This window comes from Pseudorasbora parva, chromosome 22, assembly GCF_024679245.1.
Source record: "Pseudorasbora parva isolate DD20220531a chromosome 22, ASM2467924v1, whole genome shotgun sequence".
Lineage (NCBI taxonomy): Eukaryota > Metazoa > Chordata > Actinopteri > Cypriniformes > Gobionidae > Pseudorasbora > Pseudorasbora parva.
In genome coordinates, this window is record NC_090193.1 from 17,706,165 (window position 1) to 17,729,461 (window position 23,297).

The following is a 23,297-nucleotide window of genomic DNA, read 5'->3' on the forward strand; positions in this document are numbered from 1 at the left end:
TTAGTAAACATGGAAACTGGCGAACGGCGGTCTTTTGAATAAGCTTTGACCGCAACTCTGGAAGACTTGGAGTTAAGCTTTTCTCTGAGAAAATAACAAAGAACGGCACTGAAGTCATTCTTTTTAAGGGAAGATGTGTTCTGAGTTTTGCCGACTGGATCCGGCGAAAGTTTAATCTGTCAAAGAGCTATATATATTATATATATATTTTACAAAAAAAAAAAAAAAGTCAGATTGAGCTCTGTCAATGGTGAGTTTCAAGGCCAAACATCTTGATGTGGGTCTGGCTTGTCAGGCTAAAATGAGGTATCATTCAAAAGCTTACAAACTCAAAATTATTCCTAGGAAATCCGTTTTTAAATCGGATGTCGCATTAACATGGAAACGGTGCTCAAATTTCTTCTAGCAGGCACCTCTCCTAGTGGGTGTTGTCATGTTTAATATTATAAAATGTATTTTAACTACATTATAATCACAATCTTTTCTAATCTTGACAAAACACGCATATTGTCGGAAAGATCAGAGTCTCAAGGTTCCATATTTGATGACTGTTGTGTGATGGAAGTGATATTTGGACAGAAATTTACAGGAAAATACATGAATAAAAACAATCAATGGAATGTCGATTATACCTGGTGGCTATTTTTGGTACTTTGCCTAAACAAAATCTCATGGGAACTTCAATTTTTGTGATATCAACTTCAAATTTGGAACGCAACTTGGTTAGACACATGACATTGATTTTATAGTAATTTTATAGTTAACTTTTTTTGTAAAATATATAGGCCTATTCTATATATATATAAAAAAAAATTAGAAAAGTATTTTTCATTTCCAGTTCATTTAAACCTCTATAGCTTTTTATACTTTCACATTTTGGAATTACTTTCACTTTAATAAATAATTGAATAATAATCTGCTGAGTGTGGTCTTTAAAACAAGACCAAACTAAGGTTTATATTCCAATGCATTCTTGAATTACAGCCATGTAAGTCTGGATAGTGCATTTTCATGCCTTTTTTTAAAAAGGTGTGTGTGTGTGTGTGTGTGTGTGTGTGTGTGTGTGTGTGTGTGTACTTATTGTGAGAGCCAAATGTCTTCTCCTGAGTAGTAACTGATTACATGCAAAGTGGATTGCGTAATCAGATTCCAAAAATTAAGTAGGCCACTTGTAATTAGATTATATTGTTACTTTGTATTATATTAAGTTACTTCTTTATTGATATTACATGATTACATGTCATTCTCACAATGGCAGTCAAATATTCATAATTCATTGATTCTCCCCACTACTTATTTTTTATCTTTTAAATTTTCCTTTCTGAAAATACCTTTTGCACCTGCTTGTATGTTCTGAAGGTCTTCCAGGTTTGTGGAATTGCACACACAGACCAGCCATGAGTCGTGTGCCTATCCCTGAAAACACAAAACACATTTCATCACTGCATTTACATGAATCAGAGTTTTCTCTGCATTGCAACATAATCAACTTTTGATTAACACATGAATTATTATTTGAATTATTACTCACTTTCAGTAAGTTATTTAACCATACATTAATGTCTTTGGAAGGCTTTTGTCTTTCGAACACATTAAAATGTGCAAATTCACGTAATTTCATACTTACTTTTTTTTTCAGCTGAAATTTCTTTGACCTGATATATTTACTTGAAGTATTCCTCTGAAATTTTTATTTGTAAGTTGGGTCAGTAATAAAGTCAATAAAAATAAAATGATGAATACTAATTAAAAATTATTAATAAAATTGAGTTCAAGATTCCCTGATGTCGGTTAGCATTCACATGACATGCAGATAAAATCTTTTTAGAAGACAAATAAAATTTTACAAATAAAATCTTTTTAGAAGTTTAAATGTTTTAAAATGATTTATTTTAATAATAATAGCAGTCAATGATTTGGAGGGGTGTCCCGTTACTTTTAGCAATATAGTGTAGCTTTTTCATTAGCCTGTGAATAATACAATGAAAAGGTACACATTTTTTGTTGCTTATAATTAAAATGAATTGTGTTAGATTATAGATTCACTGCACAGAATACTCAAAAAGATAAAGAGTTTTTAATATTTTTCAAGTTTTCTTCAAAAAAAGAAAAGAAAAAGGCTAAAATTTACATTTCTTTAAAAACAAAACTGCTGAACAAAATTAAAAAACGATCAAAAATGTAAACTGTGACATGCAATAACACTAAGACCCTTTAAACACAATCACATATAAACAGTAACATAAAACTTCAGAATAGAAATAACATCAGAATATAACTGCTTCAAATTTGACTACAGATATATGAAATCTGTGTTGATTTGAGAAAAAAACAACAATGAAGTCACGATTGTCATATTGCCATATAGTCCAACACCCCAAAAAATAAAAATAAAATAATAACTCCAAGGCAGTTTTATATGCATGGCATATTAGAGGGGATTTCTGAAACTGAAACATAAAGCCTTTACTGTGTGTGTGTGTGCTTCATTAACATTTTTGTGACACTGATTGAAGCACTAATAATTTCTGTCAGATGATGCAAAAAGTCAGAGAAGCACAATCAGTAAAATACAGAGGAGCAAAACAGCTGAAATGAAGATGAAGGATTTGAACATAGTCAAGTTTTTCAACCACATAAGAAGAATCAGAAGTGCATAACATGGCTCTGGTGATATGGGAGCTGTGCAAGGTAAGGTGTGTATAAAGAAAAAATATGTAATCATCACAAACACACTTTAGCTCAAACCAGTTTAAGAGTATCAAAGGAGTTGTAATACTGATAACATCACCAACTGTGCAAGGTAAACATGTATTCATAGCCACACTGTTCTGCTGTGCTTTGTTGTGCTGTGGCTTATTTTGAATATGTTGACTCTTTTTATTGTAGTTTATTGTTCTATCTAGAATAAACTACTTGTAAAAACAAGCTTCCTGCTGTAGATCAACTATTAAAAGACCTCAAAAGATCTGTCCGTCCTGAGTAGGAGGATCACCAGCAAACAGGGAACGTCCTCAGAACTTGGCTAACGTTCTGGCAAGGTTCTCTCAAATTTATGAGTAACGTTCCAGTAACGTTAATAGAATGTTCATTCAATGCTATCTGGTCTTTAAAAATAATTCTCAAAACGTTAGCACAAAAACATTATTCATGGAAAGTTTTACTTTTTACCTTTAGTTTTACCTTTGTCAAACACTTGTTACTTGTTTTAGAACATTCAAAGAACACAAATGTATAATGTTCCCATAATGTTTGCAGAAATAAAATGGAATATTCCCTTAATGTTCCCAAAAATGTTTTTTAAGCATAAAAAATGGGATCCTATATGAATGTTCAGAAAATATTCAGAAATATATGTTTTCATAACTTCACAGGGACGTTAGCAAAACGTTCTTAGAACATTTTTTTTTGTTAGCTGGGACAGAGATTTGAAAGTTGGATTGCTGAATAGTTACAAAATAGTAAAACGTAGTCAGCATGAAATGACATCAACAACCCCCTTTGCTTTCGCAATGTGAAGAATTGTGACACTTTATTAAAAATGTTACACTTTATTAAAAGTGTCTGTTCCATACAAAAGTTACATTTGTGAATGACTCCTCCTCTCCTGCAACACTGCCAGTTTAAAAAGTGGCCATGGTGATGTCATCAAAAAGAAAAGTCATTTCGGAGGTGGAACCAGTTATTACATTTTGATGAAGGAATACAAAGATAGACTAGGAACGCACATTAAAAAGTACACTCTGTAATTTCTCCGTTTTTTTTGTATACTTATATCAATTTATTTCTTTGTGCGTACAACATTTCAATGAGGAAAAAAATACAGCGTGCACCTTTAAGAAAGCAAATAGGGTCCATTTTGATTTCATGCTGACTTTAAAGGCCTGTTCACAAAAAGACAAATGTTTGAAGCAAAATTTGTGCAATAAGCATTTTTTAAATTTGAAATAACAGATATTAAAGGGGTAGTTCATCCAAAAATGAAAATGCGATGTTTATCTGCTTACCCCCAGGGCATCCAAGATGTAGGTGTGTTTGTTTCTTCAATAGAACACAAATTAAGATTTTTAAGTCCAACCGTTGCTCGTATAATGCATGTCAATGCATTGAGTTCAGAATCTTGGGACATGTGGTCTTCACCTCACAGTCGGTGGAAAAGAATCAGGATAGGACTCGGGCAGAAATCATGTTGATGGATGCGGTTATTAACATTACTGTAGTGTGAAGCAGTGCAGGACCGAGTGTTGTGGAGCTGAGCACGGCCGCTGGAGCGATTGTTAATAAGATCATCAACACACTTTTATTATGATGGGACACATTACATTATCGTCGGGCGTGGGCGCTATTTTCGCTTTTCCAGTCATGAGCATGAGGTAACGCAGCTCTGTTTATCATTTGAGATACATTTAAGTGTGTTGAAAAAGATGTTTTGACGTTACTCTGTGTGTTCACTCAGTGGCTGCTTGTTGCACACTGTTAAGAGTAAAGCCGGAAACCGAGGGTAACGCAGATATGACGCAATTGACAGGCGACTCCCTCAGCTATGCTCAGACGTCTCGGCTCCTTTGTTGAAAATAGCAATTTTCTCACAATTTACAAATAGTTGGAAACATTTGGGATATTAGTACTCAACTGAACAAAATATATAACACTGGCCTAATGGTTTTTGGATATTTTACTGCAAAAATACTACATAGTGCACCTTTAAATGTTCGCACAACCTGCTGGGTCGTTTAATTTAACTCAACTATTGTTTAAAAATAACTATATTGCTTGCTTAAAATTAATCCAAAATTGTGAATGGAAATTAACAATAATTAAATGTTTTATAAATGAACATTTGTAATAATTAAACAATGCACATTTATTAAGTTGCTTATTAATAAATGTTCGCCTTTAGATTATTATTTTTGCCTCTAGTAATTATGTGTCTGATTTTTTATTTCCAACCTACTTTGTGTTCATTTTAAGCCAGCCATGTAGTAATCTTTTTTTAATTGGGTTAAATAAAACTGCCCAATATTGTATTTATATATAAATATTTAACCCAACCACAGGGTTAAAACTCGAACAGCATTTTTTTTTAGAGTGTACCCGTCTGACTCCTTAACCATTAGGCCACAGACTTCTGTTTTCCTTTTAGTGCCACTTACTTTCAGAGAGTGAGAGTGCAGTTAAATTCCGTCTTCCAACGTTTTTTTTTTGTCTGAACAGACATATCGCACTGAATTTTCATGCTGAACATTTGTGTTGATGCAAACAGGCCATAACACTTTAACAATATCAAACCACACCCAACCAATAAGCCCATTTGGCCATTTTAACTTTTACATTCTAGAGGAATTCTGTTGTTGTCCTGAATATGAGTAAAAAGCCCCTTTTCCACTTCATAAAGAATATCCCTTACATGCTGATTTTGAATAAACTGTTGTGGGATTCACCTGTATGTGCACTATATCCTACCGTAGTTACAGTACGGACAGACAACTCCACTATTCCCACTGCAGTCTCTGACTGAACTGACACACTTTCTGACACACTCTCAGACAAAACAAACACTGATTCATGCACATACACTCACACTCGCATACTAGTCCCGTGCTTGTGTCTCTAGGTCCGGGAGTAAAACATTTTCATCTTGTTCACTGGCTTGGGAGTTTGTCTGTCTGTAATATACGCTGCCGAATGTCGGAAGCCTCTGGATGCACAGAGAGTTTCTCTTGTAAAGGAGCCACAATGATCCGATCATCACAGCAAACAACACAATGGCCACCAAAGCAGCCACTGAGATCACACCATGGTGCAGACCTGAAAGGAAATGACACACTTGAGTCTGAGAATAGAACATGATGAAAGCTTTCAAGTAGACCCCTTAAAAATACTTCATAGTTCATAATCTGCGTTCTAACCAGTTTTCATATGATGCCTGACAACTGTCCATGTTGGAAACTGAGAAATAGACACTGTAGATGAATGACAAAGTATTTATATTCAATTTTGAGGTAGTTGTCGTGTCAAAAGTCAAGTCACTGTCGAGCTGACAATGTTGCAGAGTGTACAAAGTAGTCACTTCCTCAAAAATATGATTCAGCAAAAAAGATTATTCTAACCTTTCAATGGCTCCACTTCTACTTCTTTGGCTCCACTTGCTCCTGTGATGTAAAGTAAAACATCTGAATTATATGTAATTAAAATATACAATTATGCAGTAGAAGCATTAACAACAACAAAACTATTTGAACAAGCATATATATATATGTTTGTACAAATAGGCCCTAGCACCTGTGCCACTGCCACCCGATGACTTTAGGAAAACAGAGCACGGTGGGCAATATGCATTTAAGTATATAAAAATAGGAGGACTACGTCAGTCATTTGTATTTGCTACACTTCCTGCTACCAGCTGGTGGCGCTATGACTATAACTGAAAATTGGTATGTATGTAGATGTCTCCAGGCCAGGACTCTTCTCAAACATGTGAAGTCTGGGGCAGATCGGACATTGTATACTTGACTTGCAACAACTTCCTGTTTCATGGGGAAACATTGAACTTTGTGAGGCCACCACGGAAACAGCCTTCAAAGAAATCTCAAGATCTTCAAAATGTAATGTCACAAAGGCCTTTCGATTAGACTGACCAAATATGATGTTGATCTGATTAAATCTCTAGGAGCAGTTTGTTAAAGTATGTCTGGAAATGACAAAAACTTTTTAAAGAATTGCAACTTTAAAAATTACAAATATCTGACTTCCTGTGGGGTTATCAGATTTAGCTCTCTGGACTTTTTTGTAGGCATTGGGCTATTACATGTGTCTGCCGAATTTCATACCTGTACATGGAACGTAGCGCGAATGGCGCATCATCAAAATTGTGTAGGTAGTGCTATTGAGCCATTTTGCTACACTTAATTCTGAAACCTAGCCTAGAAATCTAGACGCACCCTACCAGCAGCAAATATAATCTGCCACGAGTGTAGTCTACCAATTCTCAATAGACTTTGTGTATAGAGTTGGTGGGCGGGATTACATTGTGTAGAGAGTTGGTGGGCGGGCTTAACATAATGACGGCAGAGACGGTTCCGTGTGCTTCTAGTAAACACAGAAACTGGCGAACGGCGGTCTTTCGAATCGGCTTTGGCCGCGACTCTGGAAGACTTGGAGTTAAGCTTTTCTCTTAGAAAAGAACAAAGAACAGCACTGAAGTCATTCTTAAAAAGGGAAGATGTGTTCGGAGCTTTGCCGACCGTATACGCCAAAAGTTTTATTATCAACTAGCTCCGCTTCACCTTCGTTGCTCTGGTTGGTTGTAGCGCTATCCTATCGCGTGCAGAGGGATTTTGAAAGACAAGCGTTTATCGCGCCCCTCGGATTGAGCCCTGTCAATGGTCTGTTCCCAGACCCAACATCTTGATGTGGGTTTGGTTGTCAAGCTATCTGAAACCCATATCAGTCTTACGTTTTCACCATTTCTGATGTGTGTGCAAAGCTTCATGAGTTTCCGAGAATGTTTAGGCCCTCGAAAATGCAATTAATTTCAGAGAATAATAATAATAGGCAGAGTAAATTACAATAAGGTTCTCAAACTATCTGTGCTTGGTGCTAAAAATTCCCCTCTCAGATCTGACTCTCAAAACCACAGTGTTCCACAGAAGAAAGTAAGTCATAAGACATGAGGTTGAGTAAATTATGACTCTATTTTTACTTTTGTGAGAGCTATTGCTTTAACAGACACTTTGTTTTGCAACGTATGTGTCAGTGCACAAATGATATAGCACTACAACCATAATGTTGCCACTCTAAGGCCAATAGTCATTTCTTGTGGTAACCATGGACTGGGACTGTGCTAGGCCTCCACTGGTGGTTTGTGGTGGTTATTATGTGGTCAGACATCATGCCTTTTACCTGATGAGGTTTTGCAGATGAAGCCCTGTGTGTCAGTGCAGTTGTCTAAATGCCACACAGCATCCGATATCCGCATAGTCACACATAGACCAGCCCTCAGGACACTGGGATCTGGAGCTTTGGAGTGCCAGTAAGTGTACTGGAGCGGCGAGCCATCCAGTCGAGTCAAAGCGTTCTCTAAAATAAGCAGTTTGAATACAAAAGGACAGTTTAATTTTTCAGATAAAACTTTCAATAAATATAACATAAAACATTTTGCACAAAACTTTAAAGTTCCCCTATTATGTTTTGTCAGATATTACCTTTCATGTAGTGCTTGTGAATTTTAAAAAAGGTCTGTAAAGTTTCAAAGATCAAAGTGCACGCTAAGCTGGAGTTACTGAAGACTGATTCTGAACTGCCTGAAACAATTCATCAGTAATTCCTGTCTAACTTCCAGCACAAGCAATATAGGTTTGTAACACATTTGCATAATGGTCTATGGTCTTCAGTGGCTGTCTGTGAACAATAACTATTTTGTCCTGCTCTCAACCGCGGTAGCTCTAGCTGAGGCCAGGAAGTGTTTGTTACGTGTTGCACTTTGGTTCACGTGGTCACATTGCATGCACTTCAAAGGTCTCAGTACAACCGACGCATCGCTACTTTCGAATCATTGTGTATATATGTGCCGAGGAAGCCTCCAGAACTTAAATTCTGATATGATAAGGGGCATAAGCGGTAGATTAATCACAACAGACTGGGCCATCTGACCAATCAAAGCAGATTAGGCTCTTGGAAAGGAGGGATGTAGAGACTAAATCAATTATTGAACCATTTTAGACATTGCGATAAAAGAGGTGATCCAGCAATGTATATTATGAGACATATACAATGTATATAATTTTTTGATCTTGGTAGTATTTAAACCTATTTTAGGAGACCTAAAAAAACTAAATTATGAACTTTTAAAATGGCACAATATGTACACTTTAATTATAACAATATACATTCAAGATAAAATAATGTTTATATAAACAAATTATATACGTGTATATATATATATATATATATATATATATATATATATATATATATATATATATATATATATATATATATATATATATATATATATATATATATATATACCCACAATACAATAATGCATTTTCATATTATAAAAATGTAATAAATAATATAAATTCAAATTCCAAATTACTTTTGTAGTTGTATATATATACAGAGAGGAAAATTGTCTATATATATATATATATATATATATATATATATATATATATATATATATATATATATATATATATATATATATATATATATATATATATATATATATATATATATATATATATATATATATATATATATATATATATATATATATATATATATATACAGGGGTCTGAAATTGTTATCATAGGTGCATGGCCTAACCAAAAAAAAAAAATACAGAAAATCACAATGTATGATTTTTTAACTATCTATTTGTATGATACAGCTGCAAATAAGTATTTGAACACCTGTCTATCAGCTAGAATGCTGACCACCAAAGACCTGTTAGTCTGCCTTTAAAATATTCACTTCCAGTCCATTTATTATCCTAAATTAGATGTACCGGTTTGAGGTCATTAGCTGCATAAAGACACCTGTTTACCCCATTCAATCAGTAAGAATCTAACTACTAACATGGCCAAGACCAAATAGCTGTCCAAAGACACTAGAGACAAAATTGTACACCTCTACAAGGCTGGCAATGGCTACGGGGAAAGTGCCAAGCAGCTTGGTAAAAAATGGTCCACTGTTGGAGCAATCATTAGAAAATTGAAGAAGCTAAACATGACTGTCAATCTCCCTCGGACTGGGGCTCCATTGCAATATCTCACCTTGTTGGGTCTCAATGATCCTAAGAAAGGTGAGAAATCCGCCCAGAACTACACGGGAAGAGCTGGTCACTGACCTGAAAAGCCAGTAAGGAAACCACCATTTCCAAGGTTACTATTGGTAATACACTAAGACGACATGGTTTGAAATCATCCATGGCACGGAAGGTTCCCCTGCTTAAACCAGCACATGTCCAGGCCCATCTTAAGTTTGCCAATGACCATTTGGATGATCCAGGGGAGTCATGGGAGAAAGTCATGTGGTCAGATGAGACCAAAATAGAACTTTTTGGTCATAATTCCACTAAACGTGTTTGGAGGAAGAAGCATGATGAGTACCATCCCAAGAACACCATACCTACTGTGAAGGCACCATACCTACTGTGAAGCATGTGGGTGGGAGCATCATGCTTTGGGGGTGTTTTTCTGCACATGGGACAGGTCAACTGCACTGTATTAAGGAGAGGATAACCGGGGCCATTTATTGCGAGATTTTGGGGAACAACCTTAGTTAGAGCATTGAAGATGGATATCCGAAGCACAGCCAGGATAACAAGAAGTGGCTCTGTAAGAAGCATATCAAGGTTCTGGCGTGACCTAGACCCAATAGAGAATCTTTGGAGGGAGCTCAAACTCTGTGTTTCTCAGCAACAGGCCAGAAACCTGACTGATCTAGAGAAGATCTGTGTGGAGGAGTGGGCCAAAATCCCTCCTGCAGTGTGTGCAAAGCAGGTGAAAAACTACAGGAAACGTTTTACCTCTTTAATTGCAAAGAAAGGCTACTGTACCCTATATCAACATTGATTTTCTCAGTTGTTCAAATACTTATTTGCAGCTGTATCATACAAATAGATAGTTAAAAAATCATACATTGTGATTTCTGGATTTTTTTTAAAGATTAGGCCATGCACCTACAATAACAATTTCAGACCCCTTCATGATTTCTAAGTGGGAGAACTTGCAAAATAACAGGGTGTTCAAATACTTATTTTCCTCACTGTATATATATATATTAGGGCCGGGACTTTAACGCGTTAATTAAGATTAATTAATTCCGTGACTTTAACGCGTTAATTACGTGACTTTAACGCGTTAATTAATTATGCAAAAAAAAAAAAATTTTTTTTACCACACTTATTTTTGCACCGCAGAACGTTTTTCAATGAATGAGTTTCGACGGACCAATTATACTGGAACACCAACTAGCGCTCGAGTCACGACAACAACAAACCACATGTGAACATGAACGAAGCTATGGAACGAAGAAGCTGATGAGACTGCTTTGCTTGGCCCCGTGGATGGGAAATTTTGTTTTAAAAAACGAAAGAATGGAAGCGTCGTCAAGAGCATGGTTGTGAGCAAGCTATACAACAAGGAATTTGCGTATCACCGCAGCACATTGAGCCTCAAATATCACAAAAATGCTTTTGCTAAACTGGCAAACATGCACTGGTCTGCTGGACTGAAATAAATAAACAATATTTTGTTGATTAAGCTTATGTATTCAGTCATTATTCAATGGTATACTAAAAATACATGTGAAAAATTACTTCTCATTGTTCTCAGGTCAAATATTTATATGCAATTAAAATGCGATTAATTAATTACAAAGCCTCTAATTAATTAGATTATTTTTTTAAATCGAGTCGCGGCCCTAATATATATATATATATATATATATATATATATATATATATATATATATATATATATATATATATATGCACACTACAAAAGTAATTTGGAATTTGAATTCATATTATTTTGTATTTATTAAAAATTTTATACTATGAATGCTCAATATTTAACATCACGACTCTCACCGTCAGTGTTGTAGAAAATTCCTAACCAAAATTTCCGTGGACCCTTGTAATAACGCCTCAACTCATTAATGACGAACCGGCTCTCCTCATCATCTTGAACTGTCAGAAGTTCTGAAGAATTTCCTGATAAAAATAAAAATAAAAGTCTTGCTAAGCCATGAAAATGCAATTAAAGTTGATCAAATCCACCCCTAGGCGGAGCTCTTAATCTAAACAATTAAAAAATGCTGTACCATTTATATTACAGTAATTTCTCGCTTCCTTTAGGGTCATCTTTGTTACAGAACTTTTAAAATAATAGCAGCTCCCACGAAACTTCAGCCACTCTTCAGGACATACCACTTCATAGGAGAAAGCAATGCTTTCTGTAGAGGAAAAAACAATGATATCAGTCAGATTTCAACAATTTACAAACTGAAAAAATTAACCGAAAGACGGAGAGGAATGGACTCACTCGGAGGAGGGGTGTAGCATATCGCTCCTGATAACAGCATGTCACATTCGGTATATTTCCAGCGTCCATTAACATTTATGGACCCGCAGTCTCCATCTCCAAATGGCATATCCCAGTTTGTGAATGATCCCTCACTGCCATCAAACCACTGAAGATCTTTCTCATCCTAAAGAGATAGAGGGCGCTCTTGTTTAATACACCAATACAACTCATCAAAATACATCAAGTGTGATTTCAAAGCCTCCTTACATCTGTGCGGTATAAGCCGATCCAGAGTGGGGCTTCAAGCCTGTTGATGAGCACAGTGAGATAGGCCTGCTGATATGGGTCCGTTATGCTCACAAGCGCCGCCCCCTTATCAAAACATGCTTTCTGGGCCTCGTACCAGCTCAAGTTGCCGTGGATGATGCGGTAACTGTGGTTCTTATACTCAGATGAATCCAGAGAGGCAGCAGAGTAATAGGACTGTGTTGGACGCTTGGTGATGTCTGAGATAAAGTAGGGATGCACCAATATTAAAAACCTTATAATTATTTTCATGTCATGAACAATAACCACACAGCTAACAAAAGTAGGTTTTAAATGTTCTAAAACTGCCCATTTAAAGAAAAGCTTTATTGGTAATATGAACGTTAACCAAAGTTCCATTTAAAAAATTTAAATGTTTTTAAAACTAAAATACTAAAATAAAATGTTTAGAAAAAAAAAAGATTTATAAATCATGTTTTTGTGCTAATGCTTTGAGAGCATTATTAAACACCAGATAGCTTTGAACAAACATTATTGGAAGAATGTTCGTCCATAACTTTGAGAGAACCTTGCCAGAACATTAGCCAAAGTTCTGAGAACGTTCCCTGTTACCTAGGTAATACAATTCTATTTTATTTTGTCTAAACAAATCAATAATTTTAAATGCAACAAGTGAATTTAAGCATCACAATATAATACACAGTATGAAAATTCTCTCTCTCTCTCTCTCTCTCTCTCTCTCTCTCTCTCTCTCTCTCTCTCTCTCTCTCTCTCTCTCTCTCTCTCTCTCAGATTCAGATTCAGATTCAAATAGCTTTATTGGCATGGTGAAGGAAATCTTTACATTGCCAAAGCATTCATAACACTATACGAAATAAATAATAATACAAATAAAATAAAATTACATGAAAATAAACATAGCAATAAAAATGTCCAATCTTCTAATATTTACAAAGTGGTTAGCTCTGTCCTGCTGGAGGCTCTTTTGTCGTGACAGGACTTCACGTATCTGGCAGCCTGGTTTGGGTTCGCTGGGCTTTCTCCGAGCAGGAGTGGGAGTTTGTCCATATTTGATAATTGAAGGAAGTCTTTCTGATGGGTTGTCCCATCTCTCTCTCTCTCTCTCTCTCTCTCTCTCTCTCTCTCTCTCTCTCTCTCTCTCTCTCTCTCTCTCTCTCTCTCTCTCTCTCTCTCTCTCTCTCTCTCTCTCTCTCTCTCTCTCTCTCTCTATATATATATATATATATATATAAAAAATTTTCCCCCCCAAAGATTACATTTAACAGTGTTATTAAAGGACTTGTACTTAAGTCAGTGATAGATGACGGCAAAGGCAATTAAATACCCACTATCGGTCAATATCAATAATTTAAAAAAAAATCAATATTGTGCAAAATCTAAAAAGCCTACCTTGCGGTTTCTGACAGACAAAGCCATAGATGCTCTCAGTACAGACGTCATCATTCCATTCCCCAGTCATAAGGAAGATGTGACTGTTGGACAGGTAAGTACAATGAGGTTCCATAGGAGATCTAGAATTAAACTTCTGTAAGACACACAAACATAGAAAAAAACATTTAAAACAGAGCAAGAATCAAGTTACATTTCAAATATATGAAATCCTGAGTTTTTATACCTCCCAGTTATTATAGACGAGTGGCTTCCCGTTGACCCATTTGGAAGAAGAACGCCCCTGAACACCGATCCAAACTCCCGCTGACCTGCCATGAAGCAGCATGACGATGTAGGCTTCAACCATAAGAATAAAAGCCATGAAAAAATGTCAACATAAAACATCATCTGAAATGTGATCGGAAATAAATGATCTTTACCTTGTTCAATTTCATCCTCTATAGACACCAGAGATCCCTGATAGGATGAGCAGGTGGACTGTGCATCCTGCCAAGTTTTGCCCTCTTCTGGACGGGCTGGGAGATGCAGAAACAGACACTGGCAAGCAATCACAAACAAGCAATTCTCAATCATAAGTAGGCCTCCCTTATAAAACACAAGAACCTGAAATGGTTAAATAAAAAGTTTATCATATCTGAAGAAAATAATTCTGCAATAAATCTGGTGTGCTATTAGTATATATATATATATATATATATATATATATATATATATATATATATATATATATATATATATATATATATATATATATATATATATATATATATATATATATATATATATATATATATATATATATATATATATATATATATATATATATATAAAGGATACATGTAAAAGATAAAATGCATGGGCCTACAGTATTAGGAGTTGATGGTTAAATAAATGTTTATACTGAAAAATTGCAGTGAAAAAAAGTACATATTTTTGTCTCGTGATAAATGAGAAAAAAATAATTGGATTTGTTATGTTATGTTAATTTGTGAACCTGGACCACAAAACCAGTCAGTCATAAGTAACACAGGTATATTTGTGGTAATAGCCACAATAATACAGTGTATGGGTCAACATGATTGATTATCAATTATTTCATGCCAAAAAATCATTAGGATATTAGGTAAATATCATGTCCCATAATGATATTTTGTATTTCCTACTGTCAATATATCAAAATGTATTATAAATAGTAATTTGGACAACTTTAAAGGCGATTTTCTCAATATTTCGATTTTTTTGCACCCTCAAATTCCAGACTTCAAACAGTTGTTTCTCGGCCAAAATTGTCCTAAGACATTAATTTCCATCAATGGAAAGCTTGTTTATTCAGTTTTCAGATGAACCATAAATCTCAATTTCAAATTTTTTTACCCTAATGACTGGTTTTCTGGTCATTGTACAAAAAAAAAAAAACGGATTAAATGATTAATTAAATAAATAAATAAATAAATGAGGTGATATTACTTTGCAAGAGCAACATGATAGGAATATGCACTTTGTGAACCACCAATCTAGGTTACATTCTAGTGTATGTGAACCTTGTGTCCGTAGTAGAACCAGTTCTCTGGACATCTGCCGATATAGTGAGGCTCGCGTGGGTCCTCCAGTAAAGACACCGTCCTGCGCTTGCACACATAACCATGAAGATCTTTACAGCTTCCGGCCGACCACTGACCTGCACAACATTATTGATAAGCTGTGATTGAGTATACTGGATAATGGTGCTTGTGTGTGCTTAAAACATTGTGTGTACATGTACTGTTTACCAGACTGAGATGACATTTGGATGCAGTTTTGGCCAGACTTTCGGGAAAATCGACCATTCTCCCAGTTCTCATAATCCAGAGCGGATCCATCAGTCCAACTGCAGAACACACACATAAAACACACAAATCCCAACATTAATGTACAGTGTGTTCCTCTTATGCTCATCTTACTAGGTGAAATGTGTACAAATACTGTTTATCTTGAAAAGTTAACTTGACAATTTTTCTTCTTTTTTCTTTCTGCCTTTATTCTTTTCCAAATAAGAGTGTAAACAGTAATGGATAAAGCATAGATAATATTTCAGTTATTATGTAACATTGAATACATAAATAAAAGTCACATTTTTAATTCATTCTAACGTAAAAAAAAGACACATTATAGTAGTCAAAGAAAGGCACCTGAGGCCATTGTGATCACTGTTTGCAGACAAACCAATCCACCAATATTCAGAGTCCTAAAAAGACATAAATAAAGATGTTCTTTTAAATACATACAACAATTATTATTGAACTACAGTTCAAATGATTGGGGTTAGCAAGTTTTTTTTTTGTTACCCTTATATGGTTAACAATGCTGCATCAGATTCAAGCATTCCCCGCAGTATAAAATCAATTTAATGTATCCCTTGATTTTCGTTAAAAAAAATCCTGAGCCTAGACTTATGAACGGTACATAAGTAAACAAATAGATATAACCTTCATGTGTTCTCTGATGAAGTCCAGTTCCTCTCTAGAGTGAACAGAGAGAAGATCAGCGCCCATCATCTTACAGGCAAAGGCGACGGTCTCCCAGGGAAATGGCTTATTGGCAAAGTAATATTCAGCTCCATTGAAAAACATCCACGCCTCATGTTCTAAACACAAAAACAAAAAACAAAAACAAATGTCATCATCAACATCATTATCAGTAAGTTTCTGTAGTATTTACCTGTACTGTACTTACGGTCACTGTACCAGTACGGCTTGACCAACTCCACACCTAAGGAAAAATCAAACACCTACATTTCAACAATTCATTTATATTTCAGAGCAGTTTTATGGATGTTGTTCCTGCTTAAAAGACCAGCATGTTGTTGTTTTATCAAACCTCTGGGGACCTTGCAAATCCACTCATATCTGGAGTCACATGAGTGGGGCGTGAGAGTGTTTGTGAGGTCACTGTACACAGCACACATGTGAGAGTCCCCTTCATTCATATCCTCAATGAACGATGTCACCACCTACAGGATGGTATGAATATGATAATTACTTAAAATACTGTACCTACAACTTGATGAACTGGTCCCTCCGAGATGGTCTGCTTTTCTAAACTGACTTTCTGCCTTTTGTCTCTACATGTAGATAATATATTCAAACATAATATATCCAAAGCACTTGACTCTCTGCTTTCTCGTCTTGGCTTTTTTAATTTTCTTTCTTGTTTTTTTTTTTTGAATTTTTACCGGCGTGCCATCTGACCACTCCCAGGCTCCGTTGGACCTAGGGTTTCTCTTAGTAAAGCCCACCCAAAACCAGCGGCCCTCTGTACTGAAAAGAGACAAAAAGAAAAGGAAGGAGAGAGATTTAAACAAAATAAATAAATAAAAGTAAATTAAATAAATAAAAATTAAATACATTGATTAAATAATTATTGCTGTCACTTTAATCACATCTAAATTAAAAGTTTGTTCATATATATGTGTATTTTTTTATATAAAATATATTTTTTCATTTATATATATACATATACTATATATATATATATATATACACACACACACACACACACACACACACACACACACACACACACACACACACACACACACACACACACACACACACACACACACACACACACACACACACACACACACACACACACACAAATTATTTACAAACATTTAAGTTGTATGCAGTTAATTGTAATCAATTGATTTTACAGCACTAATATATATATATATATATATATATATATATATATATATATATATATTTTTTTTTTTTTTTTTTTTTTTTTTTAATTATTATTATTATAACATTTAGAATTGCTATAAATATTCACAATATTAATTAATTCATTATTTTCTGTAAATGACTAAAAAATTATAAGAAATTAAGAATATATCCAGATACAGCACTTGCCAAACGTCTGTGAGATTCAATGGAAGTAACAACACAAAATCTGACAGACCCAAATTTATTTTGTTTGATTATTTTATTTCACCTAGAAATAGTGCAGAACCTTTAATATTTATTTGACTTGATACTTTACTTTAAACTGTAACATTATTTCACAATATTTCTGCTTTCTGACAAAATACTGTAAATGCAGCCTTTGTGAGCATGAGAGACTTCTTAAAAAAACAAATCAGGTATTTCTACAAAATAGATAAGCGACAAGACTTTTGTCAGGGACTTTATATATATATATATATATATATATATATATATATATATATATATATATATATATATATATATATATATATATATATATATATATATATATATATATATATATATATATATATATATATATATATAAATATATATTACTGACCCCAAAACTAAACAAACAAAACTAAACTAAAAACGTATAAATCCCCACCTGCCATGAGTAAACGTGTAAACCAACCTTTGGAACATCATGGAGAGGAGATTTTTGACAAAATTCTGATCTTCATAATGATGGAAACTGGCCAGATCAGCACCCAAAGCCCGGCAGAAGAACTGAGCCTCGGTCCAGGTGCGCTGCATCAGGATCTTCTCACTGTGATACACCTAAACAACAAACAAACAAATAATGATCCAACAGACATGAACGGCAGCAACACACTTTTATGATTATATACTCTTTGCACTACCTTGTAACAGTGTGACAGGACTTTGCGGGTCTCCCATCCTGTCGGACATGGTGAATTTATATCTATGTGTGGCACAGGCATCAGGGTGTCATGGTTACCACTCACTTCCTGTTTGCACACAGCCAGGGCCTTAAAGGTGTGACAATTTTTCACCTTCCAGTGACCCAGTGCTTGACCCCCAGACATCACCACACACCCCCCAATACTCACTGCAGACAGAGGGAGAGATGATCAAATAAATGAAGAGCTCTTAGTCTGTATGTGCCTGCTTTCCCAGGTTTATGACAGTAACTGTTTTATGGTCTTACCTGGCTGGTGTCGGTCCCAGTTGTTGTAGTTGAGGGGTGTCGTGGAGTTGTGCTTGGTCAGCCAGCGGTATTCTCCGATTCTGCCCTGGTCCTGCAGAGCTGTCCAGTAGGATTGGGAGTCAGAGCCTCCCGTTTCTCTGATCAGGCTGTTTAGGAAGGCCTGTTCAAACCTGCCACAGAGAAACCACACACTCCAATTGAGATGAATGTATCTGCTTCTTTCAGGTTGTAAACGTCCTAATTATCCTTGTATAGTAAGCATTTCCTGACTCAGCTACTCATTTGAGGTTAACGCTATATGAAACACATTTCCTGGTTATTCCTGGTTGGTTTATGATCCTGGGAAGTTCCACTAGTGACATAGATTAGCATTTATCGCCAATGTCACGTGATTTTAGCAGTTTGGATCGCGTGTCAAAATGCCAAACTGCTAAAATCAAGTGACATTGGTGATCCGAATCACTGATCGATTCACTGATTCAAGACTGTTTGAATCTTTATTTGAGGAACATGGAAGAGTGGACAATGCTGAATAAAGTCGTAGTTTTTGTTATTTTTGGACCAAAATGTATTTTCGATGCTTTAAGAGATTCTAATTAACCAACTGATGTCTCATATGGACTACTTTAATGATGTTTTCATTACCTTCTGGACATGGACAGTATAGTGTGCATAGACTGCATATGCTCTGCGACTAAAATATAAAATATCTTAAACTGTTTTCCAAAGATGAACGGAGGTCTTACGGGTGTGGAACAACATTAGGGTGAGTCATTAATGACATCAATTTCATTTCTGGCAGAACTAACCCTTTAAAAGGTTAGTTCACCCAAAAATGAAAATTAGATGTTTATCTGCTTACCCCCAGTGCATCCAACATGTAGATGTGTCTTTGTTTCTTCAGTCGAACACAAATGAAGATTTTAAACTCCAACCGTTGCTGTGTGCCAGTCATATAATTGGGTGAATAGGTAACAATTATATGAGAGGAAAACATACATACAAAAATACATGCTTAGGCAACATGCACAAAAACCCTGCTGCTCCTCACGACACATTGATTTGTTAAGACACAAAGTTCACGAACCGATTGGTTTCTGGGAGAAACAGAACAGTATTTATGTTATTTTTTTTACCTCATATCCCAACGAGTCTCATCAAGTTTTCCCATCGGCAGTAAATTCCATCTGACGAGGTCAAAACCGACACGATCATAGATATATATATAGCTCCTCATTTGTGCCTGCGCAGATCGATCGAATGAGGAATATACATGGTATATATCTATGATCGCGTCGGTTTTGACCTCATCTAAAGGATGTTACTGCCGATGGGAAAACTTGATGAGACTCGTCGGGATATGAAGTAAAAAAATAACATACTGTTCTGTTTTTCACAGAAACCGATCGGTTCGTGTCTTAACAAATCAATGTGTCGTGAGGAGCAGCAGGGATTTTGTGCACATTGCCTAAGCATGTATTTTTGTATGTATGTTTTCCTCTCATATAATTGTTACCTATTCACACCATTATATGACTGGCACACAGCAACGGTTGGAGTTAAAATTGTTTATTTGTGTTCTACTGAAGAAACAGAAACACCTACATGTTGGATGCACTGGGGGTAAGCAGATAAACATCTAATTTTCATTTTTAGTTGAACTAACCCTTTAAGTGTTTCATTGACTAAATTCTACTCTGTTCAAATTGTGTACAAACTAATTTGTCACCGTTCACAGTTGGCGCTTTCATTCACACGCTTTCTACATACCTGTTTTCTACAGTAACAAGAGGAGATTTGCAGTAATATCCTTTCACTGCATTCTCAAACGTCTGCTCCTGATCTGTGATCTTATAACACCAGTTGTTCTTCCTTCTCCAGCCCTGCATGCACACAATAAGCAAACTTTAAATAGACTCTGCAAGGCTGCAATTGATATACAGATACAGAGTATAAAACAGATTTTCCTCACAAAAATGGTTATGGTTTGTAGTATGTATTACAGGAATGATATGTCATATGCAGTGTGGACTACAAAGCAAGGTCTTGTGGACCTACTGTACCCGCCATTGTAAATTCACAAGACTGCAAGTGAAGTGTGCCATTTAGGACCGGTCCTTATATGGCTATACGGTAAATTAACATCCTAAAAGTGATTTTGGGCGTGGTAAGTTATGAGGGTGATCTACTGACAATGTGCAAAATAATGAGCAGATGCAGACATGTCAAGTGCAAAAAGCTTTTCGGCCTTAAATAATAGCACAAATACCAGTAAATTGACTACCGCCAACATAATTAAATCATGTTGCATGCTTTAAGTTTTACTCTAAACCCATATATTTTCTGTCTGAAAGGGAAACTCCTATGAGTGTACCGTGTCCACGCCTTTTCATCACTATTTTTCACTGGGTCTGTGCTGGCACAAGCTGTTAGTAAATCTGTCCCATATTGTCATGCAGGTGGTTGTAAAAACACACACAAAGATAGGCAATATTTAATAAATCCACAGGATAATCCATAAGAACAGAGTAGAATACAACACATCCAGTGTTTCCCAACCTTTTTTCGGTCATGGCACACTTTGAAAGTTTTCTAAATTTTGTGGCACCCCTTCGCATACGCTAGAGCAGATTGCTCATGGTTCGGTTTGTATCACGGTTTGAGGTTCATGGTTTCTGTACAGTTCAATATTTGCTATGTTCAGGGGAAAAAATGACTACTGTCAAAGAAAAATAAAGAAAATAAGAGCAAATAACTTATACAAGCAGCAGCACAAATAAATACTATCGAGCAAAGATACTAGTAAAATAAACAATGCTTTTCAGGTTTTTCATGTAGGTCTAGTTAGTTTTCAGGTATAGAAATTAAATAATCAAATGTAAAATAACTGCATATTTAACTGTTCAAATTAAAGATGAATCCTTATTAAACTAACAAAATCTATCAAGCAATCAAGAGCAGTGAGTGATGTCTTTATCTTTTGTTTGAGATTAAACAGACAGCATTAAAGGCTACTGTCCCTTTAAGACCTAATGCAGGAATATGTGTCGTCTTTCTCGACTCTATAAAGTTCACTTAAGGCATATACAGACTGATGCTTAAGGCAGAATATGTCTGCTTGAATACTCATCAAGATGGACATGTTGACATACTTTTTGTGTGAATTTGTCCGTTCAAGCGCAAGACTTGAAAGAAAACTCAATATTTGCGTGCTGTGAGACGTGTGCGCACTTTCGGATGAGTTCACAGAGACAAATCACTCACAGCGCGTGCAAGTTCTCATTGACGTCTTCTTTTCCTTGCTCTACACCGTATTCGAACATGCAGCAGCACTCGCATGCATTGAGCAAAGTTTACAAAGAGTTTTTGCCCACGTTTTTCTTTTATTATTGCTGCTGTATGTATGTATCACTGAGGAAGCCAACACGTGTATCCATCGACAGAAACATACATAAAGCGTTATTTTCAAGTTGCAACTCATATTAAAGATGTGTTACTGTGCAAGTGCATGCGGCACACCGGTTGGGAAACACTGCATTAACTGACGACACCAGACAACTAAAACTCCTACATAACTAAACATACACTATATTGCCAGATGGCACATCTGCCTTTACATGCACATGAACTTTAAAGACATCCCATTCTTAATCCATAGGGTTTAATATGGAGTTGGCCCACCCTTCACAGTTATAACAGCTTCAACTCTTCTGGGAAGGATTTCTACAAGGTTTATGAGTGTGTTATGGGAATTTTTGGCCATTTTTCTAGAAGTGGATTTGTGAGGTCAGACACTGATGTTGGATGAGAAGGCCTTGCTCGCAGTCTCTGCTCTAATTCAAACTCGCTCATCCATGTCTTTATGATCCTTGCTTTGTGCACTGGTGTGCAGTCATGTTGAAACAGGACAGGGCCATCCACAAACTGTTGCCACAAAGTTGGGAGCATGAAATTGTCCAAAATGTCTTGGTATGCTTAAGCATTAAGAGTTCCTTTCGCTGGAACTAAGGGGCCAAGCCACCAAACTTTACACTTGACACAATGCAGTCAGGCGAGTACCATTCTCCTGACAACCGCTAAAACCAGACTCATCCATTGGATTGCCAGAGAATCGTGAATCGTCACAACAGAGAACACGTCTCCACTGCTCTAGAGTCCAGAGCGGCATGCTTTACACTGCATCTGATGCTTTGCATTACACTTGGTGATGTAAGGTTTGGATGCAGCTGCTCGGCCTTGTAAACCAATTCCATGGAGCTATCTATGCACTGTTCTTGAACTAATCTGAACGCCACATGAAGTCTGGAGGTCTGTAGCTATTGACTCTGCAGAAAGTTACCGACTTCTGCACACTGTGGCATTTATACTATAAGTAGGGCATAGTTCATAGTAATAGCAGTTAATTTGGGGTAAAGCATTAGCTTAAATTTTCCAGTGGCATCTGGCTGCGTTTTCACACCTGTCCTCCATTAACCCTGAGTCCATTAGCCTCAATTTAGTGTCCTTCATTTAACCTGGACCAGACTGAAACAAGCATTTTAAAAGCTACCAAGAGACACAGATGAGTAGGTGAAACCTTTTTATTCTAGATCAAGATTTTAGAACTGCAGGGGAATGCATATATTTTAGGTGCTAAAATAATTAACCATTTTCAGT

The 23,297-nt window shown here is 35.9% G+C and overlaps 1 protein-coding gene across 1 annotated transcript in view; it reads right to left on the reverse strand.

Annotated features, from left to right (window-relative positions):
- Positions 1–1,873: 1,873 nt before the first annotated feature.
- Positions 1,874–23,297, reverse strand: part of pla2r1 (phospholipase A2 receptor 1) — a 38,644-nt gene continuing 17,220 nt past the window's right edge. Inside the window, exons 10-30 of the mRNA XM_067431382.1 lie at positions 20,412–20,524; positions 18,642–18,811; positions 18,334–18,542; positions 18,105–18,250; positions 16,930–17,014; positions 16,575–16,707; positions 16,431–16,466; positions 16,184–16,341; positions 15,887–15,942; positions 15,488–15,585; positions 15,260–15,396; positions 14,138–14,255; positions 13,942–14,054; positions 13,716–13,851; positions 12,306–12,544; positions 12,057–12,222; positions 11,836–11,967; positions 11,603–11,725; positions 7,903–8,079; positions 6,111–6,152; positions 1,874–5,808 (exon numbers count right to left, since the gene is read on the reverse strand). Of these exons, the coding sequence (XP_067287483.1) occupies positions 5,591–5,808; positions 6,111–6,152; positions 7,903–8,079; positions 11,603–11,725; positions 11,836–11,967; positions 12,057–12,222; positions 12,306–12,544; positions 13,716–13,851; positions 13,942–14,054; positions 14,138–14,255; positions 15,260–15,396; positions 15,488–15,585; positions 15,887–15,942; positions 16,184–16,341; positions 16,431–16,466; positions 16,575–16,707; positions 16,930–17,014; positions 18,105–18,250; positions 18,334–18,542; positions 18,642–18,811; positions 20,412–20,524 (2,805 nt within the window). The 3' untranslated portion in view covers positions 1,874–5,590. The remainder of the gene's footprint in view (positions 5,809–6,110; positions 6,153–7,902; positions 8,080–11,602; positions 11,726–11,835; positions 11,968–12,056; positions 12,223–12,305; positions 12,545–13,715; positions 13,852–13,941; positions 14,055–14,137; positions 14,256–15,259; positions 15,397–15,487; positions 15,586–15,886; positions 15,943–16,183; positions 16,342–16,430; positions 16,467–16,574; positions 16,708–16,929; positions 17,015–18,104; positions 18,251–18,333; positions 18,543–18,641; positions 18,812–20,411; positions 20,525–23,297) is intronic.